The sequence below is a fragment of the Enhydra lutris genome, unplaced genomic scaffold, assembly GCF_002288905.1.
Source record: "Enhydra lutris kenyoni isolate GAN:26980312 unplaced genomic scaffold, ASM228890v2 scaffoldscaffold30, whole genome shotgun sequence".
Classification (NCBI taxonomy): Eukaryota; Metazoa; Chordata; class Mammalia; order Carnivora; family Mustelidae; genus Enhydra; species Enhydra lutris.
In genome coordinates this window covers 9,593,488-9,616,504 of record NW_019154114.1, presented here as the reverse complement: position 1 = coordinate 9,616,504, position 23,017 = coordinate 9,593,488, and the positions used below count along the sequence as shown (strand labels likewise).

The 23,017-nt window shown below is 46.3% G+C and overlaps 1 protein-coding gene across 1 annotated transcript in view; it reads right to left on the bottom strand.

Annotated features, from left to right (window-relative positions):
• Positions 1–23,017, bottom strand: part of LOC111152905 (HYDIN, axonemal central pair apparatus protein) — a 298,524-nt gene that overhangs the window by 119,569 nt on the left and 155,938 nt on the right. Inside the window, 12 exon segments of the mRNA XM_022511638.1 lie at positions 81–272; positions 409–536; positions 770–906; positions 1,341–1,468; positions 4,738–4,865; positions 6,805–6,982; positions 8,340–8,477; positions 10,667–10,876; positions 11,141–11,260; positions 13,060–13,068; positions 14,308–14,386; positions 15,077–15,226. Of these exon segments, the coding sequence (XP_022367346.1) occupies positions 81–272; positions 409–536; positions 770–906; positions 1,341–1,468; positions 4,738–4,865; positions 6,805–6,982; positions 8,340–8,477; positions 10,667–10,876; positions 11,141–11,260; positions 13,060–13,068; positions 14,308–14,386; positions 15,077–15,226 (1,597 nt within the window).

Here is a 23,017-nt window from a genome sequence, read left to right as displayed (position 1 = left end):
GAAAGTGTGAAGGTCTCGAATCATGATTCTGGCCAAAATGGAGATGGAAGAAGCAGACTGATGGGCCACAACCCATTTACCTTGTTAACTGGCTTATGGCTGTGGATGAACCATTCACAAGGGACTTGGAGAGGATTAGAAAACTGAATAGTTTCCACGAGGCACTGTCCACACTGAACTGTGGCAAACTCCACTTTCCCACAAGACAGTGTCATAGTGGGAATGGTCACCTTGGCTTGGAGACAGATGTGAACTGTTGGTCCTCCGGTCACCTAGAATAGGCATAAAGCTGGTGTTACCACGTGGCATGGGGTTGGGAGAAGACTTGGGGCTCTGAAATGGTAACTGGCTCATTCTAGGGGTAACGGTAGCTGGGGATGACAAGCTGGGCCCTGCATTGAGTCGTACCTTGATGGGTAAGATGACCTCTTTGTTTCCAACAGGAAGACTGGCTCCTTGTGGGTCAAATTTGATTTCAAATGTTTCCGTTTCACAGTAAGGGAGATTCTTTACACGATCTAACTCAGTACTGAAGCCTAGACCAAGATAAACAACATATCTTTGCGGGAAAGAAAAAGAGCAAACAAGCGCTGCCATAGGTAGAGTCCTTCTGGGGCAGGATGACCGTTCCAAGTCTCAGTTAGTGGGCCAAGAATTCTTTCAGCTGATCCCAGAAAAAACATGAACACAATTCCAGCAGAACAGTACAGCTGGGCACCTTGTTAGAAATGACAAAGGCAAGAGGAAAATGTCTCCCTAGCTTGGTTACCTGTATCATGAAGGACACGCTTTTCTGCATGGAAGGACACTGGGAAGTGACTGGTGTTGGTGATCTTGATGATATGTGTCCGGACGTCACCAAGGATGATGTAGCCAAAATCCAGGACATACTCTGGCAGCTGGACTCTGAAACAGTTAACGATCTCTCTTTACCAGTCACTTTTCCAAAACAGAGATTGTGCTGTTCTCTTCTATCTCTTGTCACAATTTTGTCCTTGGTAATGGAGAAGAACCACCCTCCAGAGAGAAGACTAGGAACAAGAAGCTCCCCCATGCCCAGGAGTCCATACTGCTGTTTCAGTCATTATCTCAAAACACATTTGGCCTAGGCCCTCATGAACCTGAAACCCAGCCTCTCCATTAGGCAAAGCCAGAGGTTTCTGACTTTCAGAGGCACAGACCTTCCTGGTTGGCTGGATGCTGGAGGATGGCAGATACAGGAGGTGAGTAGATTTCATTTCTAGATGACCAACCATCAATTAACTCAGGCTGCACTCTGGTGGGTGACACCGTTTGCTCTGATGCCCTCTGAAACAGGCCCCAAACAGAACGACACTCACTTGGCTAGTTTTTGACGACTCCGATAGCTCAGGTCATCTGCAGAATCGGGGATAATTGTTTTCTGATGTTCTATGGCGTAGCTTTGGACTATAAGTCGCTCTACCTCCATCTGGAGCTGAGGACTTAACTGGAGTAGGAAAGAGCAGCAAGTGAGCAAATTCTTCTAGAACATGCATTCTCAATGGGGCAAATCATCTCTAAGAGGGAAAGAATTGCTTCATGGAAGGGGGGGGATGAAAAAATTTTAGATATTACAGTGATTTGTGGCCTTCCAAAGGGCCACAATACATAAACAGATATACAGTATATCTGTGGTATTGCAGTTTCCATGCGGGTGGTGGAGGGGGCGGTAAGCAGGCATGTCCACACCATGGAATTGTCCTCAATAATGGAAAGGAAAGAACTATCGATATTGATGGATCTCAAGGGCATGACACTCAATGAAAAAGGTTACACACTGAATGATTCTCTTTCCATAACATTCTTGAAATAATGAAAGTATAGAAACAGAAAACTACAGTGGTTGCCACGGGTAAGGAAAAGGAGATTGGGGCGTGGCTATGAAGAAGTAGCTTGTAAGGCCAAATACAAATGAAAGATAAGAGGTTGGATTCTCCTTATTGAAAATAAGGGGAGAGACTTCTTCCCACTCCCTTTTCTTAGGACAAATTGCTTCAAAAGCTTGTGAGTTCTTTCTCTGTTTTTCTGAAATACATATAGATCTTCTTAAAGCCTACTGACTCTGGTCAGCTTTATAACCCAGCAGTGTCTTCCTCAAGGCCCGGGGAACCTTCTCTTCAAAATGTGATCACCAGGTAAGATAGAGGCCCCATCTCCCAGTTTCTGTGAGAGGCTAGGAGCCTGACTTCAGAGAGCCCTATCCTGCAAACATGAGAGGTTTCCCTCTGGAAAAAGCCGATTTTCTAACACAGAGGGTCACCCTGATTACCATGTGAATTCAGGATGAATGATGTATGACAGGTGGTGCTGTCAAGTTCTCTTACTTGAGGACTAGTTATAGTTAGTTATAGTTCTTACTTAAGGGCTAGTTAGTGTTTACCTCGAGAACATGTATATAAGAGGTCATATGTTTGGTTATATAAAAGGCTGAAATTTCTTTCTGTCTTTGCAATCTCTTAGTGGACGGTCTATAATGTGGATCACAACCTGGTTTAATGCTTATTCAACAATAAAATTGTTTTCTTTCTCTTCTCCCTCTGTGGGGAGATTCTCTCGGTTGGAAGGAGATTTTGTTTTTAATTCTATTTCCTCAAGCACAAGGGATCTTTGTGGTGGTGGAACAATTTTGTACCTTAATTGTGGTAGGGGTGACAGAAACCTACATGTACAAAAAAATTACGTGGAACCACACGCACAAATGAGCGCAAATCAAACGGAAATCTGATACGCTCTGTGGCTTGTACTGATGACCATTTCCTGGTTTTCATATTGTGGTACCATGTCTTACAAGTTATGTAAGATGTTACATTTGGGGAAAATAGTTTCTCTTTGGCCACATCCTGTGAATCTATAGATATTGCAAAATAAAAAGTTAAAAAATTTTATTGTCAAAGTGTTCAAAGAGGTTTTTTTTTTTTTTTTTTTTTAAAAAAAAATAATACTATTTCATGGTGGGGGGGGGGTTAGGAAAAAAAAAAATGTCCTGGGAGGTGAGAGTGAAAAAAGACTGAGAAATACTGTTCTCGAAGACTCGCACCTTAGGTCTGGGGCCAAGCGGGAAGGTTAATGTGTGGAGGGGCCCGTGAGGAGACCAAGGGACGCGATGAGATCTGGGAGAGGCGCATGTGTCACCGACAGGTGTGTCCAGTCATCTCGATGCAAGCAAAGCCCACCCTATGCTTGTTCGGAGCCAGGAGAGGTGGCCCCGCTACCTTGGGCCCGAGGACGAGCTCGCTCTGCCGGGGCCTTCAGCCGGTTCTCAGAAGCTCCAGCCCGGAACTGGAGGGGCCGCCAGAGATGGCGGGGCTAAGGCTCCGCAGAGGAGCCACCGGGCAATGTTGTGAGCAGAGTGGAGACGTGCTGCTGTCCTGTATGGACAGCTGGGGGCCCCAGGGGACAGGACAGAGGCTAAGAACACAGTCCTCGGAGTCGGACAGGCCTGGATTCAGAGCCTAGCTTGGCTGCCTGCCTGGGGACCTGCACCTCACTTCCACAAATCCTGTCTCACTGTGAAATTGAGACAAGAGTGGCACCGTACGGCTCCCTACCACCATGGGAGGGGGCAAATGAATGCAGGTCCGTAGGGTGACACAGGCTTGGGCAACATTCAGTAAATAGTAGCTCATGTTATTAATTATGATTGTCCTTGGAGCAAAGGTGCACTCAAAGTTTCAGCAAAGCAAGCCATCACGGGTGGCCTTTGGGGCTCCCTGTCTCCCCAGTGACACTGCTCTTCCCCAGCCTAAGGGCTCTGCAGCTAGCTTCATAAGTAACTCTTCCCTGGGACGATATTCTCATGCACATTTGCATTTTAAAAGATGAGCACAGGGAGAAAGCAGCCTTCATGGTGAGGAATGGACTGTTGAGAGAAGCATTTCAGGGAATAGTGAGGGAGAACATTTTGGGATTTTTGCTCTTACTTCCTCCCACAAGGGCAGCCTTTATTTATATGCTGGGTCACTCTCTACCTCAAAAGACCAACTCCTGGCTGGGCTCCCACCTCGGAGACACCATGCTGAACCTCTTTAGCTGTCCCTGCCCCCACTTAGCTGCTGGAGACCAGAGGCTCTACTCTGGATCGATGCTCTCCCTTGCTCACTTGGTACACTTCCCAGGAAATCTCACCCTTTCCTGTGATCACAATGACCGTCTGGTGACGCAGAGCACTTTCTCTAGCCTCTCTCTCTCCTCAGGTCCTGAGTTTCCCATCTCAGTGGGTCACCTCTGCCTCACCCCCACATCCAACCAATCCCTAATCACTGACCATTCCACCCCCAGAGTATTTCTTGAACCTACCAGAGTTTCCCTACCTCCTGTGTCATCACCCTTGTTGACACGACCACTACCTCTCATTTAGAGTTACCCCATCAGCTTCTAAGAAACTGAGCACACCTCAGCACATCTGTTCCCATCCTCCGCAGGCCCCTGAGAGCTTCTCTGAGCTCCACAGGGCAGCCAGAGAGATTTTTTAAAGATGCAAATCTGATTATCCAAGGCTCCACTTGAAACACTTCAGTGACTTGCTGTTGCCCTCAGAATAAAGTTCGAAACCCTTAATAGGTTCCCTAGGGGACCCCTTACCTCTCCCCCTTCTTTGCTCTAGTTACATCTTTTTCTCCTTTCTGTTTCTCAGAGATACCATGTCCTTCTTGCCCCTGGGCCTTTGCACCTCCTATTCTCCCACAGTCATTTTGTGCAGAGTGAAGCTAATCTTACCTCCAAAGATTCATCCTCAGACATTTCCTCAGTTGTCTCTAGGTGAATGAGTATTTCATGTTTCTTGTGGTGTTCTTTTTCTAGGTTTTTTCTGGCTTGATTCAAAAAGGTTTCATACTTCTCATTTCCTGTGGGATTGGAAGGTGAAGGAAATAAGGATGATTGGAAATATATGAATTATGCCTAAAACACAGACTGTCAGCTCAGGGTGCATAGAGTGAGAAGGGAAGTGAACTTTTTGGTGCTTCGTCTGCCAGGTTTTCTCTGCCTCAGAGGGTGATGTAGTTTGTGAGTGAGTTCAGTTTGGATCAGAAACCCCATGGAGAGGGGCGCCTGGGTGGCTCAGTGGGTTAAAGCCTCTGCCTTCAGTGCAGGTCATCATCCCAGGGTCCTGGGATCGAGCCCCACATTGGGCTCTCTGCTCAGCAGGGAGCCTGCTTCCTCCTCTCTCTCTCTCTCTGCCGGCCTCTCTGCCTATTTGTGATCTCTGTCTGTCAAATAAATAAATAAAAATCTAACAACAACAACAAAAAGAAACTCCATGGAGTTTAAGGAGATTATGCTGTAGTGAGCCCCCAACTGGTTCTCAAGAACTTGGTGGCAGTAATACCCTAAGTCACAGGGTGAGCAAGCAGATTCCAGCTTCCTTGGTGCTCTTCTGGGTCTAACACTAACACTGCATGACTTGGGAGCCCCCTCCATGCTGGACACACTCAGATGGCCCCGGTCATCCTTTAGGTCACTTTGCACGTTTATTAAATCCCAGCAAATCAAAGGATGATATTTGCAACTACAACTGCAACTTAACAGGTTTCAATTCCCCCAATCAGGGATGTAGGCAATCAGTGGAGAGAGTTCAGACACTCAAGTTCACCCATCGGCCAATGCGAATTCACATGCTTGAGGGATGAGGTAGGCAGAGAAAGAGAAGTGCGTACTCCGGGATAGTAGGAAGCATTGGACTTGTAACAAACTGGAACACAGGAGACCCAACTAGAAGTACATTCGGTACTCACAGTACTCAGATGGACATTCTCTGAAAGCCCTCTGCTGGCCAAACATGGCGACTGCCTTAACGAGGCCGGCTGGGAACCAGGTTTTCCACCCAGTGGCAAAGGCTTTCTGTCCTGACACTTCTCTGTGGAGCTGGACTAACTAACGTCTGGCTGGCAGGAACTCTAGATCCCAGAGTGTAACATGGTCTTAAATGGACCAACAGTTGTGCTCGTATTTTCAGGGAGCAGTCAGGATATAACGGATGATTGTCAATTGTGGCAGGTGAGCCAGTGACTTTGGGGCACAGGAGAGGGGGAAAGGCTGAGGACGAGGGCTCCATCTGAAGCCATCTGTGGAATGAAGATTTCAAGGAGCTTGAAGGAGTCACAGAGAAGGATGAGAACTTTGTCTTAACCCTTCACCTTGTACCCCATGTCAGGAAAAAAGAACCAGAGAATCCATGGCTAAGACAGCCGCTCAGCTGAGTTTTGGGATTTGCCACGATGGAAGTCTTTTGGTCTAGAGGGATGGCTCCAGGGGCTAGATGTTACCAGAGAAACCTTGGCTAAGGTGTGGGCAGACAACTAATCAAAGTCTAAATTAGCCACTAAACTGTGTAATGCCAAACCACAGAAGGGGTCAGAACCTTGGTTGCCTTTCTGTACAGTTTTTATTTTGTGATTTCTACTCCTTGGAGTAAAATCAGCCTTTTGCGTCAGTGGCCGTCTGTGAGCGTGCCACAGTGAGGACACTTCAGGGACAGACTGCAGCTGGAGGAAAAGGCCTTTCTAAGTGCAACTTCCTGATCCCTCTGGATTGCAGTTCCCCGATGGCAAAACTGGCCAGGGGTCTTAATTTTGGGACTCCCATGGACCTTATCCTGTCTCATTAAACTCAGGTCCCCGGGTCAATTTCAATTCGATTTTTTTTTTTTGTAATTGTGGAATCACACAGAAGGAAACTAGTGAAGACCGCTAAGCAAATAATGGGAGTGCCACTCAACCTTCGAATAAACAAAGCAGAATGCATCTTTTGTACCCCAGTGGGGAAATTCTATGGGGGTAGTAATACCGCGGAGTTTCCTGGGGAGATCGAGGCAGATTCGGGGGAAAATTCCCTCTCCACGCAGAGTGATGTTTTCTGGGTCCAGGTGTGCAATCTGTATCTGGAAACTCCTCTGAAAGACCTCAGGTACTCCAGGTAAGTAGTAAACCTTCAGCTCCTGCTCTTGATGTGAACTGATAAAACCCTACACAGCACAAAGACCAGAGAGAATGTTGATATTTACAATGGACCCTGCTTCTGGGACAGGACAGTCCCACAGGCCTGTTGTGCTGCTTACCCTCCGTTCAGTCACATGAAGATATGTGAAAATGACAAGCAAGAGAACAGTAGGTAGTCTATGTGAACGGGTATTTCATAAAAGAGGAAATATGAATGGGGAATAAATGCATTAAGAGAGACTCATCCTCTTAAACCATCAGGGAAATGAAACTAGGAACATGATGAATTTTTTTTAAATGACATATTGTCAAAAAGGACCAAATTTTGGTGAGAACATGTATCAAAAGAAACTTATATATGTCCAGTGGTAATGCCAGTGGTGAGGGGGAGGTAAAAAATACTGTGAAAAATCTTATCAAAATTGAACACATGCAAAGCCCATGACCCAGAAATTTAACTCCTAGGAAAATTCCCCAGGACAACGTTTCCAAATGTACACCAGGAGACAGGTATGAGAATATTTGTAGCAGAATTGTTTGTAACAGCAAAATTTTAGGGAAAAAAAAAATCCCAAATGTGCTCTGACAGGAAAAAGAAAGACTGCTTTCAATATAGTTAAAGAAGGGATATTATTTAATGGTGAAAATAAATGAACTATAGCTACATGCAACAATGTACGCTGGTCTTAGAAACACAATATTGAGTGAAAAAAAAAGCAAAAGGCACAAGATGCCATTACCAGTGCTATTTTCATAAAACTCTAGATAAAGATAATTTGATAAAGCAAAATGTCCAAGTTTTCGGATCAAGTATATTTGTCTGTTTTGTTTACTATGCCATGCCATCCCCAGTGGCAAGAAAGTGCCTGGTCATAGCGGGTGCTTAAAAGTTTGGAAAAATTCATAAACTAAAAGCAGTTTAAGGATGCACCCAGGAGTAATAAAACTGTAGTTTAAAAAGGAAAGAGTAAGCCCAAGTGGGGAGGAGGCCCCTGGCTTCAAGGAATTACAAGGGAATTGTGAGGTTGTGAGTGGAAACAAACCATTCTTATAATCATGAAAAAAAAAAAAAAAAAAGAAAAAAAAAACCAAACCATTGGGTTAGACTCTCTTGTTCACAGAGGAATCCCTGGTGCCTGGGCAGTGCCTGGCTCATGCAAAACTCAATAAATCCTTGCTTAATAAATGAGTAAAGTGCTTGGATTGATTGATTGATTGTTTCTGAGAACTCTTTATTTGTTGTTAAAAAGAAAATCACACCCATCATCCTGGCAGTGAATGTCTAACATAATCCCACATTCCACAGGCGTGTGGCTTGCAGGTTTGAACTTGGGTCCTCCCTACCATTGCCCCACAGCCATCGAAGGCAAGGAGGCTACTTACCGAAACGGGCAGGATTAGGGGCACCCCAGGCAGAAGGTGGTCTGGTGAAGACAGGTGGTCAGTCAGAACCTTGAACTCAAAGCCAACTTTGCCAGTGTTCCTCAGTGTGATCTCATTCTCTGAGATGTGGTCGAACAGCTGGAGATGAGAAGGAGAGGGGCTGACGTCAGCCACCCTTTGGGATGCTGCTATTATCCTGGCAAAGGGCGGTGGACAAGTAAGCCTCACAGACACAGATTTCATTCTCATGATCTAGACGCTGGCCAATCCATATTTTACTGTCACCAAGGTGGTCCCTGGGGCGGGAGGAGCACCAGACCCTGGAAGCCTGGCTCCACGTTAGCTCTACCGACGACAAGTTCAGGTTAGCGGGGCCACATGTGAGGGTGTCTAACTGTCTGCACCACAGAGACTCATAATGGAGGATCTTAAAAGTAAACTTTCCCATATTAATATTTATTTTTTGGATGAGGTTTGCATTCAGAATTCGGATTTTTCTATTTATATGGAGAGACATGGTGCAATTGGCAAAACATACTCTTTTTTCTTGAGATTTTACTAACACAGCTCAGCAGCTAATCAGCAGGGCCAATAACCACAGACTGAGGCCACTTTGGGGGTTCTTGGGATAAGTTAGGGGAAGAACTGTCTGTTTCAAAGAATACACTCTAAGCTGAGCCAGAATTACTTGCCCAGAAGACTCTGGAGAATGAAAGAGACTTCCATTCGGCCAACCCAGTGGACAAAGTCTCAACATGAGTCAGGTGAATTGCTTCTAGGCACAATGTTTAACCTATAAACACACGCACACCCACAATTCAGTAATTCTACATGCAGGAGCTGTATAATGGGGGGGTGTCTAATTCCCATTATAATTTGGTAGGAGATATGGTTTCTGAATACATAATACAAATCTAATTGGGAAAAGAAGGTGTACAGACATAGAATTAACAATTATTCTAAACCAAAAACTAGAATGTACATTATTTAATGGCAAAGAATATACCTAAATGCTAAGAGAATGTGAAGTAAGAGGAAAAAAAGTAGAGGATGGAGGGGGGCTGAGTCTGATAGTTTGTGAGACTTGGGGTTGGCAGAGTAGACAAGAGGGATAATATAAGAGGAAGTATTGGGGCAGGGAGGGCTGGGAAGTAGTAGGGTCGGCGTGTAAACTAGTTTGGTCACAAATGGATGAACGGGCTTGAAGGGGAAACTGTAATAAATGAAATTTAATCTATAAGGAGCATCAATTAATAGAGGGGCTTAGGAGACCCTCACCCAGGTAGAAGAGCTTGACTCTGATCCAATGGGTGACAGAGAAAGGGCCTCAGGATTGGAGGCTTCCCTGCCCCATGCACAGGACTGCCCAGATACTTTACTTAAATGACCACGACCACCTAGGAGACAGGCACTACCACCCCCTTCTTACTTTATAGACAAGGGGCACTGTGGCTTGGAGAGGTCTTGATATGTTCAAGTTTCCGAGTAGGAAGTCAGGCTGGGGTGACATCCCAGTTCTTCTGACTATAAAACCACACTCCTTTCTCAATACTATCTTGCTTTCCCAAATGCTGTTGGAGTTAACTGTTGTGGGACTTGAGAAGATGAAAATGCAGGTTTGGGAAAGTCTGTGTAGCAGTGCTGTGTAGACGGGTTGGTGGCGGAAGCGAGGAGTGCGGTGTAATCCCTTCTTCCGTGGGGTCCTTGGCCTCACCTGGGAGCTTGACAGAACTGCTTGAGAGAGTCATCTTTCTCGAGGCCCCACCCCAGACCTACTGAATCAGAATCTGCCCTGGAAGCAGATTCCTGGGGGACTCATGCACACGTTATGGGTTGAGCGGGACTAACTACTGTCCTATCTCAGGACCGGCATGAGAAGCCCCAGAGCCCTGAGAACCTCAGTAGCCATGGGAAGGGCACACTGATGCCTAGGGATTCTACTAGATGAGTTCGAAAGCCCCGATGCCGGTAAGGATGGAGAGGCGGTAGCGAGTAGCGAGAGCTCAGCGGCAAATGCCTTGGAGATGGTAAGCTTAAGGGGCTGAGAAGGTGATGGTACTGTTGGAAGAAAAGCAGGGGTCGGCGTGGGCTTCTGGATTGCAAGGGAAGGGATTTAACATGAATTCCAGGAGACAGAGAAGCAGGTGAAAAATGCCTGGCCAACAGCGGGCGGTGAGATGATCAGGTTTAGGGAGGCAGATCAGGGATCAAGGTTGGGGTGGTGGCGAGACTGTGAAGATCCGAGGTTCCAGGAGACGTCAGAGCACAGAACTGTGTGCGATGTTTGAGGAGAAACCGGGAAGTCCCCTCCCTGTAGTTGGCAATACCTGTAACCCATAGTTAATATCCTTGGTGTCAAAGGAATAGTTGACCAGGGAAGCCTCTCCCTTCAGCAGTATCTCATAGGTGGGCCCTCCTTCCACTTCGCACAGGGCTTTAGCCTGTGCAATGATGTCACAGTGTCCGTAGAAGGTGAATGACATCTGATGGCTACTGTGCGGCTGCAGCACTCCGTACAGGGGCAGAATATCAAACACCTGGAACACCAAACACCGGTAAGTCACCCTGCGGGAGGGCCTCAGCCGGGATGAAGGTAGGGTAAGCTTTAGTCAATTTACGGGTTAATTCCTGACCTTATCTTGTTTGACCCCGTGAAAGGTGGCTCGCCCAGCACCCTGCATGTAAGTCATGACAGTCAGGGGCACAGTGGTCTGCCAAGGTTTACGTTTCCAACTTGGGGCAGGGGCTCAGCAAGCAGAGTCAGTCTCAAGTGACTTCAGGGCCCAGAAGGTGTTACTTACTTCTTCGATCCCGATGGAAAATATTTCTTCCCGCTCCAGGATCCATGGGGGTTCCTGAACCTCCACCTGGCTCGGGTTTGGGTCTGTTTTTTCTGTTTCATCAGAGTTGAGGTTTAATCCCTAGAAATTAGAGGTGTGGGGAAAAGCTAGCAAGCATTCATGACAGGTCCTCCATGTGCTGCTCCCCGCTCAGTGACAGAAAACTGAAGTATATTGTTCATACCTTAAAAATGGCACATTTTTCCCCCTACAGAGATCAATGGACAAGTGCCCAAAATACATGTATAAGGATGTGCACTGCAGAACTCCTTAAAACAGCAAAACTTTGGAAGCAAATGAAATGCCTATCAATGGGGGATCACTTCAAATGGAGAGGGTGTGGCACCTGCATCCACGGAGGATGACTCAGTGTATATTTCGGAACTGGGAATCAAATGCACAACATATTATGGAGTGAAAAAGCAGTTCCACTTCTGTACAATTGCATGCACCCAGGGATCACACCTGAAGGTATAAGCATGTGCAAATTCATTCAGAGATCAAACAGTTAGCTGGGAGGTTGTCTGCTGAAGTTGCGGTAGCACTTTTCCATAAGTGGTGGCATTGTGAGGAAATTATTGCTTTCATTTTTCTGTATTGTTGAGTTTTCTGGGACAAACCTCTTTGAACATAGAAAAAAGAAAACATATAAAAGACAACTGTTTTACATATACACATGTATTCTAAAAATCTGGAAAACACAGAAAGCTTCAAAGAGAAATATAAATCAATTACTAAGTTACACTAAGTTATACGTATATATGTGTGGGCGTATAATGTGTTTATATAAGGGTATGTGTCTGTGTTCTGACTTGTCAGTTGATAAGAGTGCTGCCATCCATGTGACTAAATATTCTTCCCAAGGATCACCTAACATACTTTTTAAAAATAGAACATGTAGCCAACAGGTACATGAAAAGATGTTCATCAGCACTCGTCATCAGGGAAATGCAAATCGAAACCACAGTCGGTTCTTACCTCACCTCTGTCATAATGGCTGCAGTCAAAAAACACAAGCAACAAGTGTTGGTGAGAATGTGGAGGAAAAGGAACCCTTGTGCGCTGTTGGTGGGAAGGCAAACTGGTGCAGACAATGGAAAACAGCGTGGAGGTTCCTCAAAAAATTAAAAATAGAATCGTCATATAATCCAGTAATTCCACTACTGGGTATTTACCCAAAGAATATGAAAACACTAACTCAAAGGGATAGATGCACCCCCATGTTTACTGCAGCATTACTTACAATAGCCAAATTATGGACGCACCCAAGTGTCTACTGATACACAAATGGATAAACAAGGGGGGGGGGAGATATATACCACCAATGGAATATTACTCAGCCCTAAAAAAGAATCACATTTTGCCATTTGCAGCAACATGGAATGACCTAGAGAGTATAATGCTAAGGAGGTCAGTCAGTCAGAGAAAGGCAAAAACTATCTGATTTCACGCATATGTGGAATTTAAGAAACAAAGCAATTCTACAAAAAAAAAAAAAAAAAGAAGAGACAAACCAAGAGGCAGACTCTTCACCACAGAGAACAATCAGGTGGTTCCCAGAAGGGAGATGGGTGGGAGGATGGGTGAAACAGGGGATGAGGACAAAGTGCACACTTCACATGACGAGCACTGGGTCATGAAGAGACTTGTTGAGTCACATAGTGACAACATAGTGTGCAACCCACATCGTTGGGTCACTATGTTGTACACCTGAAGCTGATGAACACTGTATGCTAACTCTATTGGAATTAAAATAAAAAATAAATACAGAACATGGATTTATTTTTACTCAATATATCAGAGGCTGCTCTAAATCAGTATTAGAGAACTTCCTCATTTTTTTAAAAAAAGATTTTTAATACTCTGGTTTTTCTTCAGACCGCATAAATCTTTTGCCTTTTTTTTTTTTTAAGATTTTATTTATTTATTTGACAGACAGAGATCACAAGCAGGCAGAGAGGCAGGCAGAGAGAGAGGAGGAAGCAGGCTCCCCGCTGAGCAGAGAGCCCCATGCGGGGCTCGATCCCAGGACCCTGAGATCATGACCTGAGCTGAAGGCAGCGGCTTAACCCACTGAGCCACCCAGGCGCCCAATTTTTGCCTTTAAAAAAAAGATTTTCTAGTATTGCTTTGTGCAGCTACAATTTGGTTTATTTAGCAAGTCTCCTACTATGGAGTAAAGTTGTTTTCAATTTTTCTTACTTTTACCACCAAAGCTTCAGTGTACAAGGAGAGTCCATGTCTACGAGAGCATAAAGGCGTATCCAGAGAAGAGTATCCTAGCAGAACAATTGTGCATTTTAAATTTTGATACACTCTCCAAATCATATTTCATGGAGGCTATGCCAGTTCATAATTACCTACAAAGCATGAAAATGCTTGCTTACTCCCACTCTGCCACTACGGAGACAAACTCTATTTTATTTTTATTTTTTAAAAAAGATTTTATTTATTTATTTGCCAGAGAGAGAGAGAGGGAAAGAGGGAACACAAGCAGGGAGAGTGGCAGGCAGAGGCAGAAGCAGGCTCCCCGCTGAGCAGGGAGCCCAATGTGGGACTCAATCCTAGGGCCCTGGGATCATGACCTGGGCTGAAGGAAGACGCTTAACCTACTGAGCCACCCAGATGTCCCAACAAACCCTATTTTAAAAGATTTTATATTGTTCATGGAGATATGCTAATTTATTTTTCCAATTTTTTTTTGCTATTTCTAAAGTGTTGTGACAAACATCGTTGTACCTAAATCTTTATATCTCCAATGATTTCCTTAGGCCATCCTTCTAGAAGAATTTAAGGGTATGAATTTTTAAAATCCCTTGCTCTCCCCTTTGTTTTCACTATGGGATGACTGAGGAGAATCTTTCTCCTTTTGTAGGCTCTATCTAGGAGCTGGGAAGAATGCCTTGGGTTACAGATAACCAGCTTGTTCATTAAAGAGAAAAATCTATGTGCTGAGGTGTGTGGCTCTCAGTGGGATGCTGGCTCTGGGGGTGTTCGTTTGGGAAGTGACCCGGATGACATTCCCCAGCCTCATCCCACCCAAACCCCAGCATGACACTTGCCATTGCTCCTGCCTCTGTTTTTCCTTTAGAGTAAGGACCCTCGGCTTGCCAAGACATGCTGTGGACTGAAAACTGTACATCGGAGATGACCACGGTGGGCACTTGTACTTTCTTGTTTTCTCTTTCTTCACACCCGACACCAGTCCTGGAGAGTTGAATGAGATGTGTTGAATAACTCATTTAGCAATCATCACAACACGGTATTCAGCTACGTTGTAGACCCACCTTCCTCTCTCCCCTATTGCACCCCAAAAGATAAGTGGGTTCTCACTCAAAGGATGCTTTTCTCAAGAGGCCAGCTGGGCAGTGCTGTTACTCCCTGCCCTCAAACATGGACTCTGGGACATCAGGCTGGCCAATTTTCCATAGACTCCAACCCTTCTTTCCTGGCCTACTGAGCCTATGTCCAAATTATGAGAAATTCTGGGAAGCTCTAGCAATTCTCCAGACAATTTGCTGTGTCCCCAGAGCTCCATGTTAACTTCCGTTATTTACTGGAGCATTTTATTGTGAGGATATACTGTTTGGCCAATTGCCATATCCTTTTTAGCTTGCTACACTTGACCTGACCCTGGCTGCAGACCTTGGATGGATGGAGAGAGCAGTGTGATGGGAAGGGCTTAGTCCTCCAGGGCTCAGGAGGCTGTGACTTCCTGGGAGCAGAAATGATTTTCTACTCTATCCCAGAGGCACAGTCGAGGGCGTCATGCGCAGAAAGCCCTCACTAAAATGTTGACTAGTGAGTGGCCAGTTGAATAAATAAGGGATGAGTTTGAGAACGTAAGTCAGTGTGGAGGAAAGAAATTGCTATTTTAAAAACCCCATCTGGCTTTGCATTTGCACTTACTTAACAAAATCGTTTAGATCCATCTCGGGGGACTCTGTCGCTGGCACTGCTTGCGAGCTGGCATAAGTCGAGGTGAGTGGGATGGACTCCGCCTGGGACAGGGGGCCAGTGTAGGCCTTCCTCGGCCATGACACGAACCTACAAAGGCAGGGGGGGCCATAGGCACGCGTCAGCTTTTCCCAGGCTGTGCTCAGTGGGAATTTATAGTGCAGGGTCAAGCAGAGACAAGTAGCGCAAATGGTCGGTTATCCAAATCTACCAAGATTCTGAAATCAAAGGAACGTTAGTGAGCGGAGGGGCCTGGCTCCTTTTCCAGCTGTATGGATGACAGTTGGTTACTGCAGATCACAGCCTCTGAGGCGGTGCCTCTTAGAAACAGATGCATCGGCAACCAAAGCTTAAGTCAGGGGCTTGCGTTCCGAAGAAAGAACCAGCCACCACCACCTGTCAGGGCTGCACTGTACCTCCACCCAAACCCCACTCACCCCACTCCCTAAAACCTTGGAGAAGAGCACAAAATCTCCTTTTGTCTTCTTCCATGAGCTTCCGTTGCGGTTTATTGTGGGCCAGATGTCTCAAGTTGACGTTCTCTTACACTGAAATCACACCATTTTTGACTAAGGGTCCATGTTGGGCTGGGTGCTGGAAAGCTCAATAAAATAAAGATTCCTGAACCCCATTCTTGGGTGAATTCTGATTCAGCAGGTCTCAGACAGGGCCCAGGAGCGCAATTTTTAACAGCCTTCCCAGGTGATTCTAATGTATAGCCAGATTTGGGACGCACGGTGGGTAGGAATGGCATCACGATGGCTAAGGACTGGCACTGATAATTAATAGGAGGCTAGCACTCAGGCTTCCCAGCAAGGGCCAGTGCTGATGAGCAGAGGACGATTCCAAGCACTCATTAAATCACCCCAGGTCAGCAGAGATGCCCAGGGAGACTCGGCTGAGCTGCCCCACATAATAGCACTCTCTCATCCAACATTTGCGCACTCCTGGGATGTTGTGCTGCACGGGGAAAAAAAAAAGTGCCTATGGGAATATCTGTAAAGGAAAAATTCAATGCTGTAATGTGTCTGCAGACCTGAGGACAAACAACACCTCGGTGGATCGTGATACCTGAAGAATTGGAAGTGAGAGGTCTCTGGAGACAAACAAAGGAGCCTGGGAGAGTGGCCCCACTGCTCACATACGAAGCCATAAGGAGACAGTGAAGCCTCTGTCATAGTGAAGGCTTTAATTTATCCTTCAAATAAAAAATCTGCTCCAAAAAAACTGAAATAGAATGTTGGTGGTTTGGGGGATCAGATTTCATTTTACCCTCAGGAACAGATGATTACTTTCCTGTTATACTGACCCCAAGAGGATTAGGTTCAGTTATTTTTAAAAGAGCGTACATAGCAAACAAGGAAAATCAATATTGCTCCAATTCCAGAGCTCCCCATACAAGCATCCCCAGAGAAGCCAGGAAAGAAACCCTCCCTTTAGCTGGGACAGATCACATGGACGTCGGACACCCTGTCCGTCAGCCACACTGGTTTGGGCCCCGAGGCTTCCCCTCCTCCTATTTTATTTTCAACTCTTGGGTAAGTTAGGATTGATAACACTCTTTTGTGCTGCAGACTTTAAAAGTGCTCCAGTCTTTTTTGCTCTTCTCCCTTCACCGGAAGCACGGATAACGGCTCAAACATGTTTGTTTCAGTTGAGATGCTGTGCCGTGGTCCAGGTGATACGCGGAGACCGAAGGGTGTGTGTTGGTTGCGTGCTGGCATCGGGGCAGGCAGCCACGGTCTCCGGGTGGCTGGGGGGCATGTGTGGGGTGGGGAGCAGCCTTGCAGGAGACACAGTGACCTCTAATCTAGTGATTCATTGCACCTGGATTCTGGGAGTGTGCCTACAAAGGGTGAAAACCACCCCTGACTGGACTAAAGGTATTTGTTTGGCTCATGTGTTGCCATATGTATGGATATACACACTGACAGCTGTAGCTGGCATACTGTTACACCTCTCTCACCAGAACGATGCCCCCACTCACTGGAAGCTCTGGGTGTCGGCTGCCCCTTTCTCTGGCTCGTTGATAGGAATTGCCTTCCCTGACCCTGAGATGCCTGGAAGGTTATGCCCTCCCTCCCCTTAGGGTGCCGCCTGCTGGCTAGGATAGCTAGATGAGAGTGAGGGCTCTGACTGGGACAGACTCAGAGGCAATTTACACTCCAGAGCTCTCCACGGGGTCGGGCAGATGCCCTAGTTCTCCCCTTGCCCTAGCTCATTTTTCTTACTCTCTCACAGTTTCTCCGGAGAGCCTCCCTTGATAAGCACCTGCTCAAGAATCAGCGTCTCCGACTCCGTTTCTAGGGAGACCACCGCAGCACTGCATGCTTATCAAAGATCAGAAAGCCAAATCTTGCTTCAAGGGACCCAGAGGCCAGTGGGTCAGGGTCAGAGACATAGGGACAGGTATCATTCAGAATACGAGTGCTCCAACAGCAAGACGAGTGGAGTGCCCAGTGATTCAGTTCAAGGCCGGGGGTGGGAGGGGTCAGACAGCCTGGGTTTGAACTCTGGCTTCCCCGTTCACACACTATGTCACCTGGCTACTATGTCGGTGATAGAGTCCGCCTCACCTGATTGTTTGAGGCTTACACTGGACCCTCAGCAGGGTGCTTGAGTCAGGGCAGAAGTCCAAGGCGCTGAGCTGCTCTCGTGTTCAGCTGACTGGGGAACACCTTCATTGTTGGAATTCAGATGAATTCCCTCCCTGCCTCCCTCCCTTCCTCTAACTCCACTCATCACAAGCCTGCTCCATATTAGACTGGCCCCTGTTTTCTATCTCTAAGTGGAGACTGTAATCATTGCTTTAAGTCAAGTGAAAAGTAGGCAAGTTCCTGAGCCCCTCTAGGCACAAAGTCCCAACCATGTTTCCTTATTTATTGCCTGGCTTTGTAGTCTTACAGTTGCTGAACCTCCCACATCGGGAAGCAAATGACAGATGGGGCTGGCTCAGTGCCTTCCCTACCATCTCGTCCCAGCTCTGGTACATGAGAAAGGGAAGTAAACTGCAGACACATACCCATTATGAAAGCAGCCTGCCTTAGCCCTTTGACTTGATTGTGTCCCAGAATGCTTCCAACTGGTTACCTATGCTAAGGGAGATATTGGCAGAACATCAATGAGTAGCCAAAGTTCAAGCTTTCACCCCCCAGACCTTTGGGGGTAAAATCATATTTTTAAAGGTTCTCGAAAGGAGTTGCAGTTGAAGCTTCTAGAACAGTGGTTCCTCCTGCAGCTGTCCATTGGAATCACGTGCCGAACTGTAACATCAGCTGATGCCCGAGTCCCAGCTGCAGAGAATCTGATTCACTTCGAGTCAGGATACTTAAAAGCTTCCAACATGATTCTGCTGCGCACTCAAGGCCAAGTACCAAGGACAAAGAAGATGGTGGCAAGAAGGTCGCAAAAATTGGTCATCAAACAAGAGCCTTCTTGCTATGGTCTGAATGTTTGTGTCCCCCCCAGATCTTGTATGCTGGGATCCTAACCTGTAAGGCGATGATATTAGGAGGTGGGCCCGCTGAGAGGTGATTATGAAGTGGAAGCTTCATGATGGGATTCATGCCCTTATCCAGGAGAGCCCGGAGAGCGAGCTCGGCCCTCCCACCTTAAGCATCCAGCAGAAAGACACCATCGGCAAACCAGGAATCAGTTCTCACCAGACACCAAGTCTGTCTGCGTCACCTGCTGGGCTTCTCAGCCTCCGGAACTGTGAGAGATGGATGTGTGGTGCTTGGATTGGTACAGCATCCAAACAGACTAAAACAGGCCCGAGGAAGGTACCTGCAGCCAACACAACTCATCACTTACTCTCTACCAGGTACTATATGAAACACTCGATAAGGTCTGCCTGATTAAATCTTCACAACAGCTCAATGAGGTAGGTACTGCGATGGTCCTCGGTCTTCAGATGACAAAATGGAAGCTCAGAGAGCCAGTAAGTTAGCCTGGCTCCAGAGCTCACTCTTCACCAGTTTGCTGGACAGTCCACCTCCTTAATGGGTAAGGGCTTCTCCTTGGTTACGTCTGCCACGCCAGGCCCATGACTCACAGGCTTTTCATTTTAGGGGTAATTGAAAGCCACAACATAGAGAACAATGTATTGTCTAGAACCCTTCTTTTGGACGATGAAGGTTCCATCCTGATTGTAATCTAGGTAAGGAAAAGCCAGCCACATTTGACCTTGCCTTGAAGTGACTTCCCGCAGAGTTTTGCTGCAAGGTGACTGGTGGAGGAATGTACCCAGATCTCCCTGACGCTCTCCAGAGAGATTTCTGTGAGAAATGGCCACTTCTATAAAAGCTCCAGAAGGTGTCCCCACTGCTACATACTCTTCGAAAGACAGCAGAACAGGTAGGCAGGCTGTGAAATCGCCCTTGTAATCCGTTTCAGAGCCCTTTAGAAATACTTTCAAAACAGGATGGTTTTTTTCAAGTTGATTTCTTTTAATGTTGGGTCTTTAGGAGAGGTAGCTAGCTGTGGGGCATTTTAATTAAAATGAACACATAGATAAGTAGGCTCTTTTAAAGAATCAGATCACTAAATGAACGAAGCAGACATAGCCCTAACTCAGGCTCAAATACGCACGGACGCTTTCCACTGATTTCTTTAGAAGCCAGCTTTGCTCACACCGAACATCTACGAGGCTGATACCCTCCGCCAGCGCTGGAGGCACTGGGAAGATGCCTTAAAAAGAACGAATCTATAATAAGGTGACTGGAGTTCTACTGTTGCAACATTAAAGCAGGATGAAAAGTTTCATAACACTCAAAACTGAAATAAAAAACAGCTCAGTTCATTTCTCGATGGGGTAACGTATGTGGTATCTCAGGAAATTGGATGAAAAGGCGGCAAACAGAAGGAGACAACAGGATCCCTTCCACTGATCACCTTAAGTTAAATATGAAATGAGCAAAAAGCCCACCCTCTTCAAAGCTCTCCTTCAAAGGCTCTTGGCCTTGATCTCTTGCAGACCCACTACACAGGAACTTGTCTCTGGAAGCTCAGACTTGAGAGATGGCTACAGTCTTCCCATCAGTCCCAGAGGCTAATCTGACCCCTGGGTCAGATAAATTCACTGGCCTATCATAGCAGGAGAGGAGATCCTAGGTGGATGGGCTACAGGATCCAGGCTGTGGGAGGTCTGATGAGGGAGGCCTGGGAAGCTTCTAGGGGGCACCAGCATGGAGTATAAGCAGGTTAGCTGGAGGCTGGCCTCACACTGTTCTCTTTCACGAGGGGCTTAAGTTTATAAAGAATGTCACATTTATAATGGGGGGGGGGTGAGGCAACATTCGCTTTATTATTATAAAATTTGGAAATTTGGCCACAGACATGTACAGAGGCAAGGCCCAGGGGGAAGACATTCATCTCCAAGCCAAGAAGAGGGCCTAGAACGGATCTTTCCCTCATGGCCCACAGAAGGAACCAACGGGGCCAACACTTTGATCTCAGGTTTCTAGGTTCCAGAACTGTGAGAAAATACATTCTGTTTTAGCCTTCCAGTCTGAGGTAAACTAGCAAACTAATATAAAATAGCACACTAATATGAACGTTCAATGTTCCTTCAAACTTTCTCTGTGGGAATTCCTGTTAGCTTATCCAGACCTCAAAATTTAAAATAAGTATATATATATTTTTTTAATAAATAAATATATGTATATTTAAATTGGCATCTTAGCCCACTATATTACTGGAAATGGAACTGTTTCCCTGTAATTTAAAAACAAATTCCCTTTTCTTGGTTTATGTAGCCACTTTCTTCTTTCTCAGCCTTCTTTGCCTAGTCCTCTAATTCTGCCTACTCTTCCAATCAGAGTCCCCTTCCTGGGCCTCCTTGAACCACAGAATGCTAGCCTAGAAAGCACCTTATCCTGATATCCCCAGCAGCTCATCAGCAGAGTGGAAAGAAGAAAGACCAAAGACGACAAAACTGCACATCCCACAAACTTCTCGCATGTTGTCACAGGACCAAGAAGAACTCCTGATTTCCACCCTCATCTTTGCCACCCCCTGTTTCTGCCAGAAGTTCTTAAATGAACAGATGGGGCTAAGGGCCATCTGTAAATGAGTTGTGAGGAGCTAAGTGTCTATGACAGAGATTTACAAATCTGTTACTTTTTTTTTTTTTTTAAGCGCATCTGTGAAGTCCTGCTCACTGGAAACTATTTCTATTGTTTACTCGATGTCATGTAGCACTGGGCTACCCACCAGGTTGTGCTGAAGGAGCACAATTTCTACACTGATTCTTATTCTGTGGTGGGGGTGGGTGCATATTCACGGACCTTTATTGTCATCTTGTCCAGGCCCAGACCCTCTTTCTCCTTCTACTGCCAAATCTGGACTGTTTCTCTCCTCACCCAACAGCACTATCTCCCACTCACCTAGTTCCTTGAACTGAAAATGCAGGCACTGACCTTGACAGAGCCTTTTCTTCCTCCTCCCAGCCAGCCCCTCAGCAAGTCCTGTTCGGTCCTCCTCTAGGGTACCTCCCACCTCGCTACAGGCCATGACAGTGCTCACGTTCCCGAGGTCCTTGGGTCTTCATTAAATGAACCTTCATTTAAATGAAAGATGGATATCCAGTAATGGGATATATAGAAAAATGCTCTTTGATATGTCAGTAAAGACAGAGGTCAAGGCAGGGGCTTTGCGCTCAGTGCACACCCGGCGTCCGGGTCCACTGTGGGAGCTCAATTTCAAGGGAAGAATGTTAATACTTCCCAGGACTGCCACGTGACGTGAGCTAAAATATGTAATGGGGCTGTAACTGTGACTGGCGCATGATCAACACAATTATTACTTCCACGGTCAAAACTACAGAATCTTCCTCTCGTGCTCTTACTATGCAGGTTTGGCCTGACACAATTGTCTACAGGAAATAATTGCTATGGGAGACACATTTTGCTCAGGAAGGCTGTTAAAAGAGGTTTTTCTCTCAGTAAAGATACAGATTTGTTCACTGTATTGGTGGTCCGATCCTAAGGTTTCAAGGATGGGGATGTTGTCGTTCACATGGAAGGTCAAAGCTACGGAAGCAGAGAAGGTGATGGTGCTTCAAAGCTGGAGTCCGTGCTCATGGTGACAGGGTCACAGTGCAGGGAAAAGGCACAGGGCCATCACATGGGCTGCCTTTCTGGTCTGAGGGGCCTAGCAGCTTACCACGTCCCTGGGGCACTGCTAGGGTCCCTCAGACAGCCTTCCAAAAACCGGCTGCCAAATTTCATAACCAGATGTCCATTTCTTTGGCTTGAGACTCACCAGGGGAATACAAGGCATCTGATTGGTCATTGTGGTGGGCATCTTTGCTCTTTGCTACCTGGGATCCAGCATCCCTTTCTTGGCACAGGTGCCTCATGCTCCCCTCTGACAATGAGCCTGTCTCTCACTTGCAGTCCAACTCCAGGGCACCACTGGGTTCCCCAGGCCTCAGCTGAGGAATGGACATAGGAACCAACCACAGCCAGAGAGTTGCAGCAAGACATGTGCCAGTGCTCATTGCAGAGAAAGAGCTCTACCTCTTCTCCCTGGACTTGAACCTGGCATATGAGAGCTGGCACTGCTGGAGCTCGTGAGTCATCTTGCCACTGTGTGTGCGGGATCTGCCCGAAAGTGGAGCTGACATAGCAGATGGTAGAGCAAAGAGATGGTGGGAGAGACAGGAGGGCCAGGTGACACTGCCTGACCTTGGTTCAAGCTGTGCCTGAAGCCCACACCTAGACACTTTCCATTACACAGGCCAAGGCATTTTTTTTTTTTTTAAAGTTAGACTCCCATTTGCTAAAAATTAGAACCAAAAAGTTCCTTCTGGCATTATAAGGTAGTCAGTATTGAAAAATCCATTTTTAGAAGCCAATTTGGACTGGCAGAGAGTGGAGG